Genomic DNA, 17,338 nt, shown 5'->3' on the forward strand with positions numbered 1-17,338 from the left:
GAACTTGAACTACTTTAATTCTTTACCACCACAAGCAAAAATATTCTTTCTAGCCTAATTCCTGGAAAGTCACAGAATAAGTACCTTATATAAATTGTTCTAGAAAATCATTTTGGTGTTGTTTTTTTTTTTTTTTTTTTTTTTTTTGAGATGGAGTCTCACTCTGTCATCTAGGCAGGAGTGCTGTAGTGTGATCTCAGCTCACTGCAACCTCCACCTCTGGGGCTCAAAAGATTCTCCTGCCTCAGCCTTGCGAGTAGCTGGGATTACAAGTGCCCGCCACCACACCCAGCTGATTTTTTTGTATTTTTAGTAGAAGTGGGGTTTTGCCATGTTGGCCAGGCTGGTCTCGAACTCCTGACCTCAGGTGATCTGCCCGCCTCAGCTTCCCAAAGTGCTGGGATTACAGGCATGAGCCACCGCACCCGGCTAGAAAATGGTTTGATAGAGAATTGTTTTTGCTATCCTATCCACTAGATTTATGATCTTTAAAATGTTTAGAAATATCTTAGCATATCATTATGCCACATTTTCCTAACTAGCCTATCTAAAAGTCCTGATTTGCTGTTTATACTCTATGCAGAATTGTGAGTGGGATGGAGTTTTCTCTCTGTACCTTTTTCTCACCTCTTCCAACTACTTCACTTGAAGGGTGCCCTTTCAACCCCACAGCATCTAAGATCCCTGTGCTCTCTCCGTATTCAAAACTTGGTCTTAAAGGTTTAATTACATTCCTGCAAATTATAAGGCTAGTGCTTTAAGTAGTAGAACTCTGAGGTATTCTCAGTTTTATATGAGATCAAACACAGTATGGTGTAAAGGTGCCCTGAACTTAAGAGGCAGTCTTAATGCTGATATTCCTGATCCTCATGTAGTTTTCTTAAATAAATATAAAGGTTGAGGTCTTGTAAACCAGCGAGCTGTTTTCCTCATTATTCCATTCGTCAGTAATCTCAGCTCTGTAGTTAGCGAGACTCCCACACCAAGAAACAGGTTTTTAGGGTTACCCAGGAGAATGTGTGGAGTATAATTTGCATTACTTATGTAGATCAAGAAAAGTCATTTTAAAACAGCAAAAGGTGATTTAAGTGTTATCACCCCAATTTAACAAAATTCTCACATTTGAATTATAAACAAAACATAAAGTTAGGTTATAAAAGGAATTTTAGACCGGGTGCAGTGACTCACACCTGAAATCCCAGCACTTTGGGAGGCCGAGGCGGGAGGATCACCTGAGGTCAGGAGTTCAGGACTAGCCTGACCGACATGACGACACCCTGTCTCCACTAAAAATACAAAAATTAGCTGGGCATGGTGGTGTGCCCCTGTAATTCCAGCAGCTACTCTGGAGGCTGAAGCAGGAGAATCCTTTGAACCCGGGAAGCGGAGGTTGCAGTGAGACAAGATTGCACCACTGCACTCCAGCCTGGGTGACAGAGCAAGACTCTGTCTCAAAAAAAAATAAAAAATAACAATAAATAAATAAATAAAATACATGAAAAGGTTTTTCAAATAAGGGTGCTTTATAACTAAACTAAAGTTCTTTAAATAAATTTTTAAACTATATAGAGTTCTGTTTTGTGTTTTTTTGTTGTTGTTGTTGTTGTTTTTTTGAGACTGAGTCTTGCTCTGTCGCCCAGGCTGGAGTGCAGTGGCACAATCTCAGCTCACTGCAGCCTCCACCTCCTGGGTTCAAGCTATTCTGCCTCAGCCTCCTGAGTGCAGGCGTGCACCATCGGCCTGGCTAATTTTTTTTTTTTTTTTTTGTATTTTTAGTAGAGACAGGGTTTCGCCATGTTGGCCAGGCTGGTCTTGAACTCCTGACCTCAAGCAATCCACCTGCTTCGGCCTCCCAAAGTGCTGGGATTACAGGCATGAGCCACTGTGCCCAGCCGAGAATTTGTTTTTTTTTGTTGTTTGTTTGTTTTTAAAAAAAAAAAAACAAAAACTTGTAATTTCCAAGAAAAATTCAGCTTTTCATCATTTCTATCTCTGTTATAGAATATTCCTATTTTTCAGGAATAAAAATAATGAATACCACTGTCATTTTCTTGGGAACTTCCATTCTTTGATTAGCATGGGTTATTTCCTTAGGAAAATGGAGCTACCTTACATGCTAATGGTATAAAGCAGAATTTATATTATTATACCTGGAATTTTATATTGAACATTTTCTCTTCATTCCACTAGAGTTTTTGATCCCAAAAACGAGTTTGAACTACACTTGAGTAATAGTACAGAGGTAAATGCATACTAGTGGTTATATTTCCACAATTTTCTTTCTTTTGTTGCTGATATCATGGAATCCCTATAAGGGAGTTCCAGGTATTAATCATTTTGTAATTGTAGATGACCCACAGAACAATTTGATCTAGGTCACTCCAGGAATTCATTGGCCAAGGGGAAAACATAGGAAACATTTTCAGACTTAGAGTAACAAGTAACTATATCACTTTAGGTGACATCGATTCTAACAGTGATATTTAAAAGGAAAGTAAAGTTGGACTACAGTGGGAGGAATAGAAAACCAAAACAGACATATAATATGCCAGCTGCAGAATGTATAGTATATAACGATATGGTTTTAAAGGATTTGGGGGCAAAGAGTAAGGATTAGTACAGGTAAGGGTGTGTGAAACTTGTGAGTTTGTTGGCGCTATTTGTGAGACAGAAAATTACTGAGATCCAAGAAAACTGCCAAGAGTGGAGTGTTTGGGTTAGCAGAGCCAAAGAGAACCAAATCCCATATAGATGAGACTCATCATATAGTTATTTGGAAGTGGGAGTTGACAGATGAAATCATTAGGCGATAATACAGGGGTCAGTGCTCTTCTCATGCTACAAAGATTTAAGTTGCCTTGACATCAGTAACTGTCCTGGGTAAACATGAAAGAAAAAAGTCTTTTCCAAAATGGAGTCTTCCTCTTGTCCCTCTCTGTGTCACTGTAGTAAAGGCTGTAAATGAAGGTTGTTATTATGAGTATCACTGTCCCTTTAAGAAGACCAAAATTGAGCTTATTCTAATAATGAAGATGGAAGAAGGAGAACAGTAGAAGTGCCTGGCTTTTGTTTATGAAAATGGTCTTTTTACTTTTGCTTTGCCATTCAGTCTCTTCTTTGAAATTCAATATTTGTGTAACTGGATCAGTAAAAGAATGCATTTGGGAGAGTATCATTATTTGGTTTCCCCAAGTAGAAAATCAGGCAGTATGATGAGTTTGTTTTGTTTTGTTTAAAAAAGACTCTGACCAGGTTTTAGAATTATTCCTAAAATAAAGTAGGATGCATTTGCTTTAATCAATATTGATTGATTAAAAGCAAGAATCCCCAGCTTCAAATGTTTACTGCTTTTAGTAGGTTAATATACTTTTTCTTAGTCAAGTAGCATTTTTACATGCCTATTTTATGTATACAATAGAATAGAAAGGATGAAATAGTATTTATTGCTTTGTTAGTTTATTATGTTTTTACCCCAAGAGATTCAAATTCCATTTCTACTGGAGTATCCCTTTAGTGATCGTAGGAAATATATAGCCCTGACCAAGTACTGTTTAGAGCAGGCTGCCTGTATAGAGCAGGCTGTTTCTTTCAAGTGGCTACAGAAGAGCTAAAATTATATGACACCTCAGCAGGGAGAATCTGGCTTCAGACTACTCACCATCATCCACTTTTTTGCAGGATGATCAGGATGGTGCTTTCACAAAATGGAGAGTGGAGAATTCATGGGGTGAAGACCATGGCCACAAAGGTGAGCTCAGTTTGGTAATACTAACTCCAGGTGACTGGGCCTGCTCTCCTCTGCCTGTCTGGGTGTCAAGCTGCTCTAGTGTGGAGGATTTCTCAGTAATTGGCTCCACTGACTAGACTATTCTACAGAAAAATCTGAGGATCTGATTTGCCCCCAGGATTCTCCTGACCATTATGGCATGCCTGAACTCCCCGGTTGGCTCTGAGACTGCTATGTGCTGCATTTGTTGCAAACTGTGTTGACCCTCCCCTCTTTGTAGACCGCTTGGCTAGTGAGGAGGTGGAGTGCCCTTGCCAGGACACTTGCTATATGGCATTTGATGCATTTTCTTTTTTTTTTTTTTTGACAGAGTCTTGCTCTGTCGCCCAGGCTGGAGTGCAGTGACGTAATCTTGGCTCACTGCAAGCTCCACCTCCCGGGTTCACGCCATTCTCCTGCCTCAGCCTCTGGAGTAGCTGGGGCTACAGGCACCCGCCACCACTCCCAGCTGATCTTGTATTTTTAGTAGAGATGGGGTTTCACCGTGTTAGCCAGGATGGTCTCGATTTCCTGACCTCGTGATCCGCCCGCCTCGGCCTCCCAAAGTGCTAGGATTACAGGTGTGAGCCACTGCGCCCAGCCTTGATGTATTTTCATCTACTCCATCAGTACTCTAGAAAGTCAGAAGCCTTCTGTATGGGAAAATGGGACTGGCAAGAAGCTTTCTTTAGGCATTTATTAGAGACTCCTTAGAAGTTGTCATACCTAAAGTGGAAATGAACACTTTGCTTACCACTTAGAACTTCTTTATACTGGCAAATCAAAACCTAGGGAGAAGTCATAACTTACACTAAGTAGACTAAACAAAATAACACAGTAATATATGAGTTGTAGAAAAATTTTAAAATACAGATAAAAAGTCTCTAATAATCCAACCACCTAGAGATCACTGTTGATTAACAGTTTAGGGTATATTATTGTAAAATTTTAAGACCACATTTTTAAAGACTGTCTTTAGTAATAGCTTTTGAAAGAGATTTTACGCTTTAATTTTTAGGGTTCCAAACCAAAAGTGGCGATCACCATGGCATATGTGTACCTGTGAGCATGTAGATTCATGTGTGCTGGGGGCATTTTATAGCCAGCTCTTTCTCAGAGTCCCTTTTTCTTTTAGCCAATGGATTCTGGCTAGGAAAAACATTAACTGCAGCTTAGTAGACTAGTTAGAAGACTGAGAAGAACCAGGTAGGGAAGCCAGAGAAGTGACATTCAGAGATATTTGGAAACAAACTTGAGCATACATTTTACCCAACAGGAATTAGCCAGGCATTTTATTTTTAAAAAAAGAAAGAAAAAGAGATTTTAGCAACTCTTTGTTGTTGCCCCTCTCTGTGTTTAGAATCGTGATTTTCCAGCTATGTTCCTCACAGCCCTAGGATTTCCAAGGGTAAAAGGTAGAGGAGGGGGTGTGGAGGTTTGGACATGAGCATATGGGACTTCCATAGCTCCTATTTGAAAAATTGCTGTTTTAGAAGAGCCTGCTAAGCTGAGTTTTGAACTTGACAGCACTTTAGTATGCTGATTGGGCAGCACAGGCTTGTATGTGATAGCCAAAATCTGAAGACCATTTATTTGTCATTCGAGGGCTTTTCATCTCTCTATGAGAATAATCACTGGTGGATTTTGGCTGACTGTCCCTGGAATATGCTGTGATACTCAGCAGCCCAGTGTTTATATGTAAACAAATACAAGTGCTGTTACTGCATTTCTCTTCATCATCAGATAGTTACATGTCTACCTTCTGTGATTTCTATAATTGTTCTGTGATTTTAGGGGTGCCTATTAAGTTAACTACTACGAATTAGAATACAACTTTTTAAAATTGGTGGTTTCTTGTAAGGTGAATTTTATTTTAAGACAAATACACATTAGGGTCAAGTAGAGAAGGGTTTAAACCTCAGCAAAGTTAGCAGAGTAAAAATAACTCACAGTTTAGTTATATCTGTAAGTTGGTGATAGTTAAGAGATGGATACTTATCTTAAAATTTGAAAGATTTGATTATTTCTAGCAAACATAAGATACTGAGTTAAAGTTTTCTTGTTGCTTCCAGTGAACCCCCTGCAGCTTCTGTTTCATTTCTGGTCTAATTTGATTCCTGTAATTGGATTTGTTATCATATAGGTTAGCACCTAGGAAAAGAACTAAAGTTATATTTGTTTAGATGAGCCTGGATCCGTCAGCTTGCTGCGATATTTTTCCATCTGTAATAGTCAGTGAGTTTGAAGATAGTAGTGTTATCTGGTTAAGAGAGGATAAACACTTGTAAAATCAGGAAAATGTGTTTTATGTAGTGTGAGTTAATGTCTTTATTATTTTGAACCTAAATACTTAAAGATAATTTTAGGTCACTTTACTGTATATAATTTTTCCATTTAGCTTTACCTCTTTACTTTTACTCAATAAAAGTTTTGCTTTTGCTAACTTACTCATTTCATTATTATGCTGAGAGAACTGTAAAATATGGGATCTTGCTATCCCTGTAACTCTCCTGTAATCCTTCTTAGTGAAATCTGTAGCTATCTAGTAAAGATTAACTTTTTTGTTGTTCTCAAATAACTGAAATGCCTGTGACTATACACAGCAAAGCATTTCAGTAGAGAGCCAAAAGATAAGAAATAGAACTGAAGTGGGGGTAGGGAGTCATTCATTCAAGCCAAAATAAATTATTCTCATGTGTTTCTTGGTAATGTTCTTCCTAACTTAACAGGAAGGAAGGAAAGAAAACATGATCTAATTTAATTGGCACACTTGGCCTGACCTCAGGAGAGCGCATAGTATGTTATTATGTTGGCAATATGTGTTTACCCCAGCAGGGCCTTCTTGTCTGTCATCCTAGTGGACATTGGCTGGCAGGTCTGAGGTGGGACCTCTGTTTATGCTCTCTTGGGAGATATGACAACCTTAAGAAGCATTGCTGGGATTTTGTTTCTGTAGATAACATTGTTAACAGTTTGTTGCTATTCTCTTTGGGATTTCTGACTGTTAAGATTGATGTTTCTGAAAAAGCAGTGTTGATAATACATGCTGGAGATAAACAGAGCAAAGATACCTGGGCAAGCTGCCTTTCCCCTTTGCCCAGCCCTGGCTTTGGTTCTCCCCATTGGTCATGTTCATGGCCCTCCTGCCCAGAAACTCTTTGTAACACATAACCTGACTATTCCAAAAATGGACGGGTTTCTTCTGAGCAGGAGGACATAAAAGGAGAAATCAGTTTTTGCTTTACTGTACCAGTTGGATTACTTCAAGTTGATGAATTCTAGTATTCATAGTCAGTTGTACTGAAAATTGGATGCATATCTAACATGTAATACCAACCTGGGTTTCTTTTCTCCCCTGCTTCTTAAAATACTTGACTATCCATTTTGTACCTTGTTAATGGATCATATCAGAAATGAATTTCACAATTAGGTGAGGGAACAGACTTTGGGATTTGATATATTATCTTTCATTTTGAAAAGTTGATAAAAATATTTTATAAAATATTTAAGAATTTAAAATCAAGGAAGTCACCTTTGATTCCTCTCGTTATTAGTCAGAAATTCATCTGAGAAGAGCCTAATCTCTAAGCCAAAGTGACCTGCAGATCCCCTAGCTAGTAAATGATAGAGCCAGAATTATAACCCAGATGGCCTGACACCAGAGCCAGTTTTCTTAACCACTAAACTGTGCTTTCTCTCACCTTCCCTGTTCTAGTAGCATGTCGTCCACTCAAGAAATAACAGGTCAGTTCATGGTCATTGGTGACCAGAAACAGTGGATGAAGGGATATAAAACTGTATGAAGGACCTGGAGATGTTATGTAAATGTCTGACGTTGGGAGAAAAGGCCCCTAGAGCATCATTTGTGGCTGGGAATCTGAGTAAAGAGTGGAGATTGGGGCATTCTGTGAGGGTTTGTCACATGTTAGCACATTGTGACTTAGGCAAGTCAGAAACTATGCAGCCACCCAAAATTTCCCTGAATTTTGTCCATGCTGCTTTATAATAAGGTTATTTAGTTGTTTTTTTTGTTTTGTTTTGTTTTGTTTTTGTTGTTTTGAGACGGAGTCTTGCTCTGTCGCCCAGGCTGGAGTGCAGTGGCGCGATCTCAGCTCACTGCAAGCTTCGCCTCCCAGGTTCACGCCATTCTCCTGCCTCAGCCTCCCAAGTAGCTGGGACTACAGGTGCTCCCCACCACGCCTGGCTAATTTTTTGTATTTTTTAGTAGAGACAGAGTTTCACCGTGTTAGCCAGGATGGTCTCGATCTCCTGACCTTGTGATCCTCCCACCTCGGCCTCCCAAAGTGCTGGGTTACAGGCGTGAGCCACCGTGCCCGGCCAAGGTTATTTAGTTCTTAACTTTTTATCTTGGACAATTTTAAACATATATAAAGTAAACAGGATTGTATTAAAGAACCCTGCATATGCCTGTCACCCACCTTCAGTAGTTATCAATATTCTGTCATGCAAATAATAGTGTATTTGATAGTCAATAAATTAAATTCCTAGATGGTCTTTCTAATGAACCAGTCTTACTATGAAACTTTACTTCTTTGTGATTGGTTCACTTAGTTATGAGATTGTATTCCATTTCTAGAGCCTGACACAGCAGAACTCTAAATGTGGAATTATCATAATATAGTTCTTAATGCTTATTTGGTCCAGTTTCTCAATATGATAAGTAACAACTTTTAAGTGAAGATATGGAGGATATTTTCTAATTCTGCAATGTTCACTGAAGGAAAATACTTACCTTTTAAAAATTTTGTCTCTCCTGGTTTTCATTTTGAACCAATATGAGTTTTCCATTTTTCACATTGCTTTTGTTCCTTTCAGATACATGAACATTTGAAATTGTTTTTAACCCACATTTTTAATCTTTTCTTACAAATGAGCCTCTCTGTTCCTGATTTCTTTCATTTTAGTAAAATTTTCAGACTTCCTTCTAGAAAGGAGCCTCTAAATGGTTTCAGCTAAAGATACTTTGGCATGTTAGAGATTAGAAAGAAACATGTTATCAATTCAGACTATATGTAGATTTCTGCTGCTTCCTAAAAACCAACATTATGACCTTTAATTGTCTCACCAGCCCAACTGCCACAAGTGATTTTGGAGATGGTATATTCAAAGCTAGGCACAAAAATCAACATATTCTTCATAAAATGCTATATTGTAGAACCAGGTGAGTTGTGGAGAGACAGTTACTAATAATTAATTCTTGATTTTAGATGCTGGGCAGTAATTGAACTCATTGTAGTGTCACATTTCTATGTCAATAACATGGACAATTTGTTTCTTTATGAGCTCCTACAGTTTGTATGTAGCCATCAAATGAAATAATGTATGCAAGCATTTTTCAAACTGTATATTGTTATATAAATCTAAGGAGTTATGAACAGCCCATATTTCTGTTGGAGGTACTCAGGACATAAAGCTACAGGGCATCTTGCTTCGTGAGAATTCAAAGTTCGCTAATGTATTTGTATTTATTTCTCCTCATGACATCAGAGTAGAGTAACTCAGGATGTGAACGTGGGTGATTATACCCAGGTTTTATGTGAAGAAACTAAAACTTACTGACAGTTGTGTCTTGTTTGGGTTGCACAGAATCAGAGATAGAATTGGAATTCAAATCTCTTAATTTGACACAGACAGCTTCCCTAAAATTCACTATATATTACTTACAAAAGACAATCAGTTATTTGCAGGTCTGTTTGAGGTTCAGTTCTGGATCTCTAGTACAATAATGGAAACTAGGCAATGTTGGGCCAGACTTGCTGAAACAAGAGTGAATTGTAGAACTTAAAAGCACAGGTTTCTGATTTCCGAGAAAGGGGCAAGTTGCAAATTTGTTTTGTCACCTCAGAGGGTTTCATGTCTCTCCAGGCTTGGGAAAAGTGCTGCTACCATTAATCTGGATTCTGGGTTCTTTGATAAGGGCTTTTTGTTGCCATTGTTGTTGTTGTTGTTGTTATGGAGTCTTGCTCTGTCTACCCAGGCTGGAGTGCAGTGGTGCGGTCTTGGCTCACTGCAACCTGTGCCTCCCAGGTTCAAGCGATTCTCGTGTCTCAGCCTCCTGAGTAGCTGGGATCACAGGTGCCTGCCACCATGCCCAGCTAATTTTTTTTTTTTTTGTATTTTTAATAGAGACGGTGTTTCACCTGTTGGCCAGGCTGGTCTCGAACTCCAGAGCTCAAGTGATCTGCCCACCTCATCCTCCCAAAGTGCTGGGATTACAGGTGTGAGCCATCACGCCTGGCCCTCTCAGAAGGGCTTTTCACCATCCATCTTTATTAACCAAAAAGCCTGCATGACTTTGGCTGAGAAATAGTGTATGTAGATGGAATAGAGGAAGCACATACTCTCCAGTTCACTGGTGCTTCCTGATCAAAGTGTGTGACTAAGAGAGGGCTATCATTATTTGGGCAAGGACAGACTATGTGACAGAGCTCCTAACCTGCAATGAGGCATCTGCTTCAGGGAGAAATCTCCTCATATTGAATGTAGAGTTTTGTGTATAGATGTGTTTTTACCTGTAGATAAGATCTGTAATTTTCACCAGATTGTCTCCAAGGTGTTTGCACTGGTTTAAGAAGGATGGAGGTTAAGCACAGAATCTGGAGCCAGACTGCCTGGGTATGCATCCTGGCTAACCCATCTATTGGCTGTGTAACAGTGGTCATTGGCATTTAACCTATCTGAGCCTCAGCTTTCTCATCTGTAAAATAGGGATAATAATTGGACCTATCTCGTAGGGTTGTTGTGAGAACCATGTCAGGCGCATAAGAAGTGCTTAGAAATATTAGCTCCCATTGCTACTGTTGTTAATGTTATCTATAGACTGAGGGCAAGAGAACAAGAACATGAAGCTCCCTAACCTTTCCCTTCTAGAGGAGGGCATCTAACTTGCCCCATGGTTCCAGCTTCAGATCTCTAAAAATTCAGTGCCCTAATGTGATCATTATGCTACATCACCAGTGTAGTGGGCAGATGACCCATAGTGTGGGCTTAGTGTCGTGAGAGAAAGCAGTGGAGGTGAATAAACTTAGTGCCGAGAAAAAACCATTAGCAGTAGCATCAACTCACATTTATTTATTGATGGGATGCAAGGAACCGTGCATAGGCCATGGTGGAATGAATGTCTCTGACCCTCAGAGGAATTTATACTTATTCACCTGTGACACAGGAAGGGGATTTGAAGAGGGCTGTGATGTGACAGAAGTGGCATTCGTGGTGTGCTCCTCAGACTGTAAGATATAGGATAAATAGACCGAGAAAAGCAGAGAAGGGATGATTTTTTTTCCAAGAAGGCAGTTAACAGAAGAAGAACTAGGGAGTACCTCCCCTCAGTGGGGAGACAATAGGAAGACATGGAAGCTGAGGTGATTGAAAAGGGTGAGGGGTTGGAGAGAGCGCCTAGGAAGCCCAGGACTAGAGGGCGTCAGGAAGAACATGGTGGTAAATAGTGGAACAGCAGAGCAGACAGAAAATGGGTCAAGGAGAAAGGCTGTTGGGTTGGACTTAAGGTAGTTTTTGGAAACTTCAGGAGGGGTCAGGGTGCAAGCCCAGCTGTCCTATTATGCTCCATCAGCAGCATGTCAGTACTTCGTTCCTTCAAAGGCTATGTACAGTGGGGTTGCAAGGAATTGAAGCTGGGACAATTAAGGCTGTAAATCTTGGCCCCATATGGTGTTTGTAACCTATTGTAAGAATAAATATGTAAAACATAAACACAAGAATAAGCGCAGAGTCACACACGGGATAAACTGCAAGGGAGATGGTCAGTGACTGGAACTGTGAGGCCTCCTTAGGGATTCTTCAAGGGTGACCCTCTTTAGGGAGGATGTTAGGGCTGTGGCCTTTTTTCTGAAAAGGGAGAGGGAGGCCAGCCAGAGAAATGGTGGCTGAGAAGTGCAGCTCTTGGCATTTGGAGCATGCGTTGAACAGGTCAGAGGAGTGAAGCCAAGAAATAATGTGGCTTGCCATTCACAGAGCTTTTGAGGAGTGACCGACAAGCAGACTTTGTCTGAAACAAATAGGAGTAGCGATAGTTTGGGGTGAGAGAAAAGTCATTGAGTTTCAGTGGGAAAACAAGACCCTTGGATGGCATCTAAATTTGTGCTTTCCTCTCCGGGTTCACCCTCAGAGATCCTGGAGAGCTGTGTGTGCCCTCAGGGCTGCCTAGCTCATGCTCATTGGTCTAGAGAAAGAAGTCAACTGGGAGGTGAACAGGCTTCTTCTGGCCTCCTTAGTAGAGGGGCACTTCTCGGGCTGTGGACACTTCTGCTGACTGAACTTTGTGGTGGTTTAATGGTTTAAAAAATACAAACCACAAGCCAAAACAACCCCTTTTCTCTACCACATTTTCCACCCTGCATTTTTCCTAGTATATTTACTAGGGAAACGGTACCTTCTAACCTTTGTTTCTGAGAGAGGCCGCAAGTAATATCCGGCTATAAGAGTATCTCTTCTTTTATCAGCAAATGGTTTATTAATGTAAATGTGTCCTCACCACATAGCCAGACTTCTGTGTTTTCTCTGGAGGAAAAAGAAGCCTCTTCTCAGATCACTGTTTCAAATGGCAGTCATAATTATTAGGGGTGGTTTTGGTTCTCTTCCTCTGGCTTTTTTTTTTTTTTAAACATCCAACCCATCCTGTTATCTATCTTTCTAAATACATGCACTTAGAACACATGGTGTCTCTTTGATTTAAACAGACAAAATAGCTCGCCAAACATGGTAGTATGCACCTATAGTCTTAGCTACCCAGGGGGCTGAGGCAGGAGGATCGTTTGGGCCCAGGAGTTCAGGTCCAGCCTGGGCAACATAGTGAGACTCCATCTCTAAAAAATAAATAAATAAAAGATACAAAATACATTATAAATGGACCCAACAAAAATAGGGTTCCTGTTTGTTGATATGGGGCTTGTGAGCAGATGGAGTTTGTTTCAAAGTTAGGTACCTGAGCTAGACTAAATGCTATCTGTTGCTGAAGCCATAACTACCTCCCAAGTCTCTTTGCCCACAGAGTGCTCAACTGGAGGAAGCTGAGCCCTATGAGAAAGATGGAATTTGAATTTAAGACCTGGGTTCGATGTTGGCTTTACTTACTGCCCTCTTTCCTCACAGCATTGTTGTGAGAATAAAAATCAAAACAAGGATAGTGATGTGAAATTGCATTGTGAAGTGTAAGCTCCTCACAGGGTTTTGGAGTATATATGTGTGCATTTTTTTGTTTTGTTTTCTAAAGTGTAATTCTTTTAATAGATAATGAAATTACATTGTTCCAAAATCAAAATATAAAAAGGTATATGAAAAAGAATTTTGTTTCCATCTCTGTCACTCTTCATTCTCCTGCCTCTCTCTTAGGTTATTATTTCTATTTCTGGTATGTCTTTCCTTATTTTTTTTAGTACAAACATACACATATATAAGTATATTATTGTCTTCTTTTCTTACACTAGTGGTAGCACACTAGGTTGTCTGCTCTGCATCTTGTCCTCACTTCACTTACAGCGTATCTTGGGGACATTTCCTTATCAGTACATCAGTACAGCTTCATTATCTTGCATTGTCTGGATCTACCACCGTTTATTTAACCATTTCCTTTACTAATGGGACTTGGGTTGTTTCAGTCTTTGCTATTACAAACAGTATTGCAGTGGGTTACTATATATATGTACAGTGCTTAGAATAGTGCCTGGCACACGGTAAGTGCCGAATAAATATTAGCTTTGTTGCACATAAATTCATATTGTATGCATGTAAGTACTGTGTATCTGTAGGATGAAGTCCCAGAAATGACACTGCTTAATGAAGAGGGTAAGTGCATTTGTAATTTTTCTAGATACTGAAAAGGACAGATCCAACATCTCTGGACACCATTCCATAGGCATTGTGTCATTTTGCACATTTGCAACATACCCTGTACAAATTCAAGGAGGTATTAGGTCATGCTTCACCCAGTGGATACCTAACAGAAGCGGTTGACAAATTGTCACTACTTAATTATCTGTTGAAATTATCTGTTTTCATAGTTGGGGACTATGCCAAGGCCTTAGTGAGTAATGGAGTTTTTCACTGAGAGTCTTGTTTCTGATGTTTTCTTATCACTTATCCTTCTTTTTTTTTGTTTTTTTTTCATTACAATAGCAGAAAAATGTTTATAAGCATAACACCAGTTAAAAACCAAAAGAAAAAGATTGATAAATTTGACTTAATAAAAACAAAAAATGGGCCGGGCACGATGGCTTACGCCTGTAATCCCAGCACTTTGGGAGGCCGAGGTGAGTAGATCACCTGAGGTCAGGAGTTCGAGACCAGCCTGGCCAAAGTGGTGAAACCCTGTCTCCACTAAAAATACGAAAAATTAGCTGGGCATGGTGGTGGGCACCTGTATTCCCAGCTACTCAGGAAGCTGAGGCAAGAGAATCATCTGAACCCGGGAGGCAGAGGTTGCAGTGAACTGAGATCACGACACTGCACTCCAGCCTGAGCTACAGAGCAAGACTCTGCCTCAAAACAGCAATAAAAATTGTTAGTAGGCTAGAAAATATAAACTAAATTAGAAGGCCAGTTACATAATAGGAAAAAAAGTTTGCAACCAATATAAAATATAGAGTGTACTGTAACTGATGACTATGAAAAAGAAAAAAGCTCCAATTTAAAATGTGCAGAGGGCTAGGTGTAGTGGCTCACCCCTGTAACCCCAGAGATTTGGGAGGCCAAAACAGGAGGATTGCTTGAGCCCAGGAGCTCGAGACCAGCCTGGGCAACATCGTAAGACCCCATCTCGACAAAAATTAAGAAAATTAAGTGGGTGAGGAGGCGCACGTCTGTAGTCCTAGCTACTTGGGAGGCTAAGGTGGGAGGATCGCATGTCCCCAGGAGTTTGAGGCTGCAGTGAGCTGTGATTGTGTCACTCAGCCTGGGTAACAGAGTGAGAGCTTGTCTCTCTCTCTTTTTTTTGAGACGGAGTCTCACTCTGTCGCCCAGGCTGGAGTCCAGTGGCGGAATCTTGGCTCACTGTAACCTCTGCCTGCCTGGTTCAAGCAATTCTCCTGCCTCAGCCTCCCGAGTGACTGGGACTACAGGCACACGCCACCATGCCCAGCTAATTTTATGTATTTTTAGTAGAGATGGGTTTTACCATGCTGGCCAGGCTGGTCTCGAACTCCTGACTTTGTGATCTGCCCGCCTCGGCCTCCCAAAGTGCTGGGATTACAGGCATGAGCCACCGTGCCTGGCGAGACCTTGTCTCTTAAAAAATGAACAGTTCTCAGACAGACACTTTACAAAAGAAAACTGTCAATAGCAAGCAAACACATAAAAGGAGAAAAGGCTCAAATTGGATCCAAGAAGAAAGTTAGTAATTATGTATACCAGATATTGATTAGGATATAAGGAAATTTAATACATTTATTTATTAGTAAAATTAATAAGCATTGCTTAAGACAGGGATCTTTTCTGAAATGCGTCATTAGGTGATTTTGTGATTGTGTGGACATCATGGAGTGTAATTACACAAACCTTGATGGTATAGCCCATCGCCCCTAAGCAACAAACCTGTACAGCATGTTACTGTACTGAATACTCTAGGCAGTTGTTACACAGTGTTATTTGTGTATCTAAACATAGAAAAGGTACAGCAAAAATACATTATAACCTTACAGAACCACTATCATATATGTGGTTCATTGTTGACCAGAATGTCATTACACAGTGCATTAGTGCAGATGATTAAGGGTGTGCACGAAGATTTACTTACAGAAATGTTTATAACAGTATTGTTTCTAAGCATGAAAAAATCCGGATTCCAACAATAGGGGACTGATTAAATGTGTTTTGATTTAATCATGTAGATTCAGTACTTAAAAATTATGATGTAGATAGATGTATTTCATTATCAGTAAGGAAAGAGATTAATTGGAAAACAGTATGTGTATTACTTTGTAATACAAGACCACCATGTATGATGTCTCATTTTTATGAAATTAAAGCGTCTGGTACATGTAGAAACTTTATCAAGGATACATGTAAAATTTGACAGAGCTTGAACATGTGTCCCAAGGTGGTGGGATTGTAGGCAGTTTAAAAATTAATATTTGTCTTCTCTTTCTCCTCCTTTCATGTTTCCAAAACTTTTTATGATGAGTTTGGGTAACTTTTAAGGAGTTAAAAAGCAGTGTAACATTTCAGAAATTTTGGAGAGAAAATCTATCCCATGGCATAAAATTTTCATTTTTTATTGTTTTTCATGGTTTTTTTTTCATGTGCATCTATATTTGTAACATAGTTGTTACAAATACTGGATATGCCACTCTAATCTATTTTTTATCACCTAAACATTTTTTCATGTTGCTACACAGTCTTTGCAACTTCATTATAAAGTGATTCCTTTTCTGTGAGATGGTTTCTCCCTGATGATTAGGAAGCTTGAAATATAAGACAAGTGCCAGTGAGGCTTCTGCTTTCCTTTCTGGGAGCCTTTCTTCAACCTTGAGTTATAGCTGCCAGGTGAAAGATTGGCAGTGACTGAATGAGGCCTTGGTAGTCCAGCTTCTTAGTTCCATGCTGCCAGACAGACCGTCAGAGCAGAACAGATACCTTCATTTTGTCATAACTTTTTAAAAAATGGCAAAAAATAATAGCCACATACAGTTTGTTAGTGAGGTGAAATACCTCATAGAACAAAGACAACAAAGAATATAAAATGTTTCTAATATGTTAAAATATATTCTTTGTATTCTTTAGTCTGAAAGGCTTAAATCTTACATTTCTGGTGGGATTTCAGAAAAAAAAGTTTTCTTAGGTAAAGCGTCTTTTTTCCCTTAAACTAGCCCATTTGAAACTCTTCTGTTTCTGAATGAATTTCACCTAACCTGTCTACAGCTATATTCACAGACACTGTTTTTCCCTTTACAGACCGACCCTACCCTTTCTGTTACAAAATACAGAAACATTGCCAGTGTTTTTTGGTTGGTTGGTTGGTTTGAGGTGTTTTGTTTTGAGGACTGTTCACTTTTCTTTCTTTCTCATCGCATGTAAACAAGACATTAAAGTTTAAACAAAATTTAATTTCACCTTAGTTCCTAAAGCTGACTTTCTTTATCTATTTGTCTATGTTTCACTCAGTGTAACCTTGGGATCCCTGGAGCAGGTTTTTATTTTGTTTTCTTTTCTTTTTTCCTTGGAATGCTTGTGTCTCATGGCCAGTGTGTCTAAGGGTTAGGAGCTGCACCTTCCCGCAAGTCAAAAGGGCCACCCGAATCCTGCCTGAGCCGGTGCTTTGCTGCTTCCTACACAGGTTTCAGACACACTGATCCTAATCTTCTCAAACTCCAAGACACACAGTGTCAACAGTTACGGCAGCCATAAGTTCATTATCTACATAGGGCGCAATTACTTGGCAGCTACCTAGACTGTGAGGTTTTTGTGGGTCCCCAAAGAACTCATATCCTGAAGAGAGAGACTAATCAAGGTGGGTCCTCTTGGCAGGGACATTGAAAGGGTGGGTTACAATTGATAGGAATTTTAATTTGTGAGGACTTAATCTGATATGCTTTTGGAACA

At 39.7% G+C, this 17,338-nt stretch overlaps 1 protein-coding gene across 2 annotated transcripts in view; it reads left to right on the top strand.

The window, feature by feature from the left end:
* Positions 1-17,338, top strand: part of BLMH (bleomycin hydrolase) — a 43,527-nt gene that overhangs the window by 21,210 nt on the left and 4,979 nt on the right. For both annotated transcript variants that reach the window (XM_004041991.5, XM_055388607.2), the window contains one exon: positions 3,679-3,748. In XM_004041991.5, coding sequence (XP_004042039.1) covers positions 3,679-3,748 — 70 coding nt within the window. The remainder of the gene's footprint in view (positions 1-3,678; positions 3,749-17,338) is intronic.

This window comes from Gorilla gorilla, chromosome 4 (assembly GCF_029281585.2).
Source record: "Gorilla gorilla gorilla isolate KB3781 chromosome 4, NHGRI_mGorGor1-v2.1_pri, whole genome shotgun sequence".
NCBI classification, from domain to species: domain Eukaryota; kingdom Metazoa; phylum Chordata; class Mammalia; order Primates; family Hominidae; genus Gorilla; species Gorilla gorilla.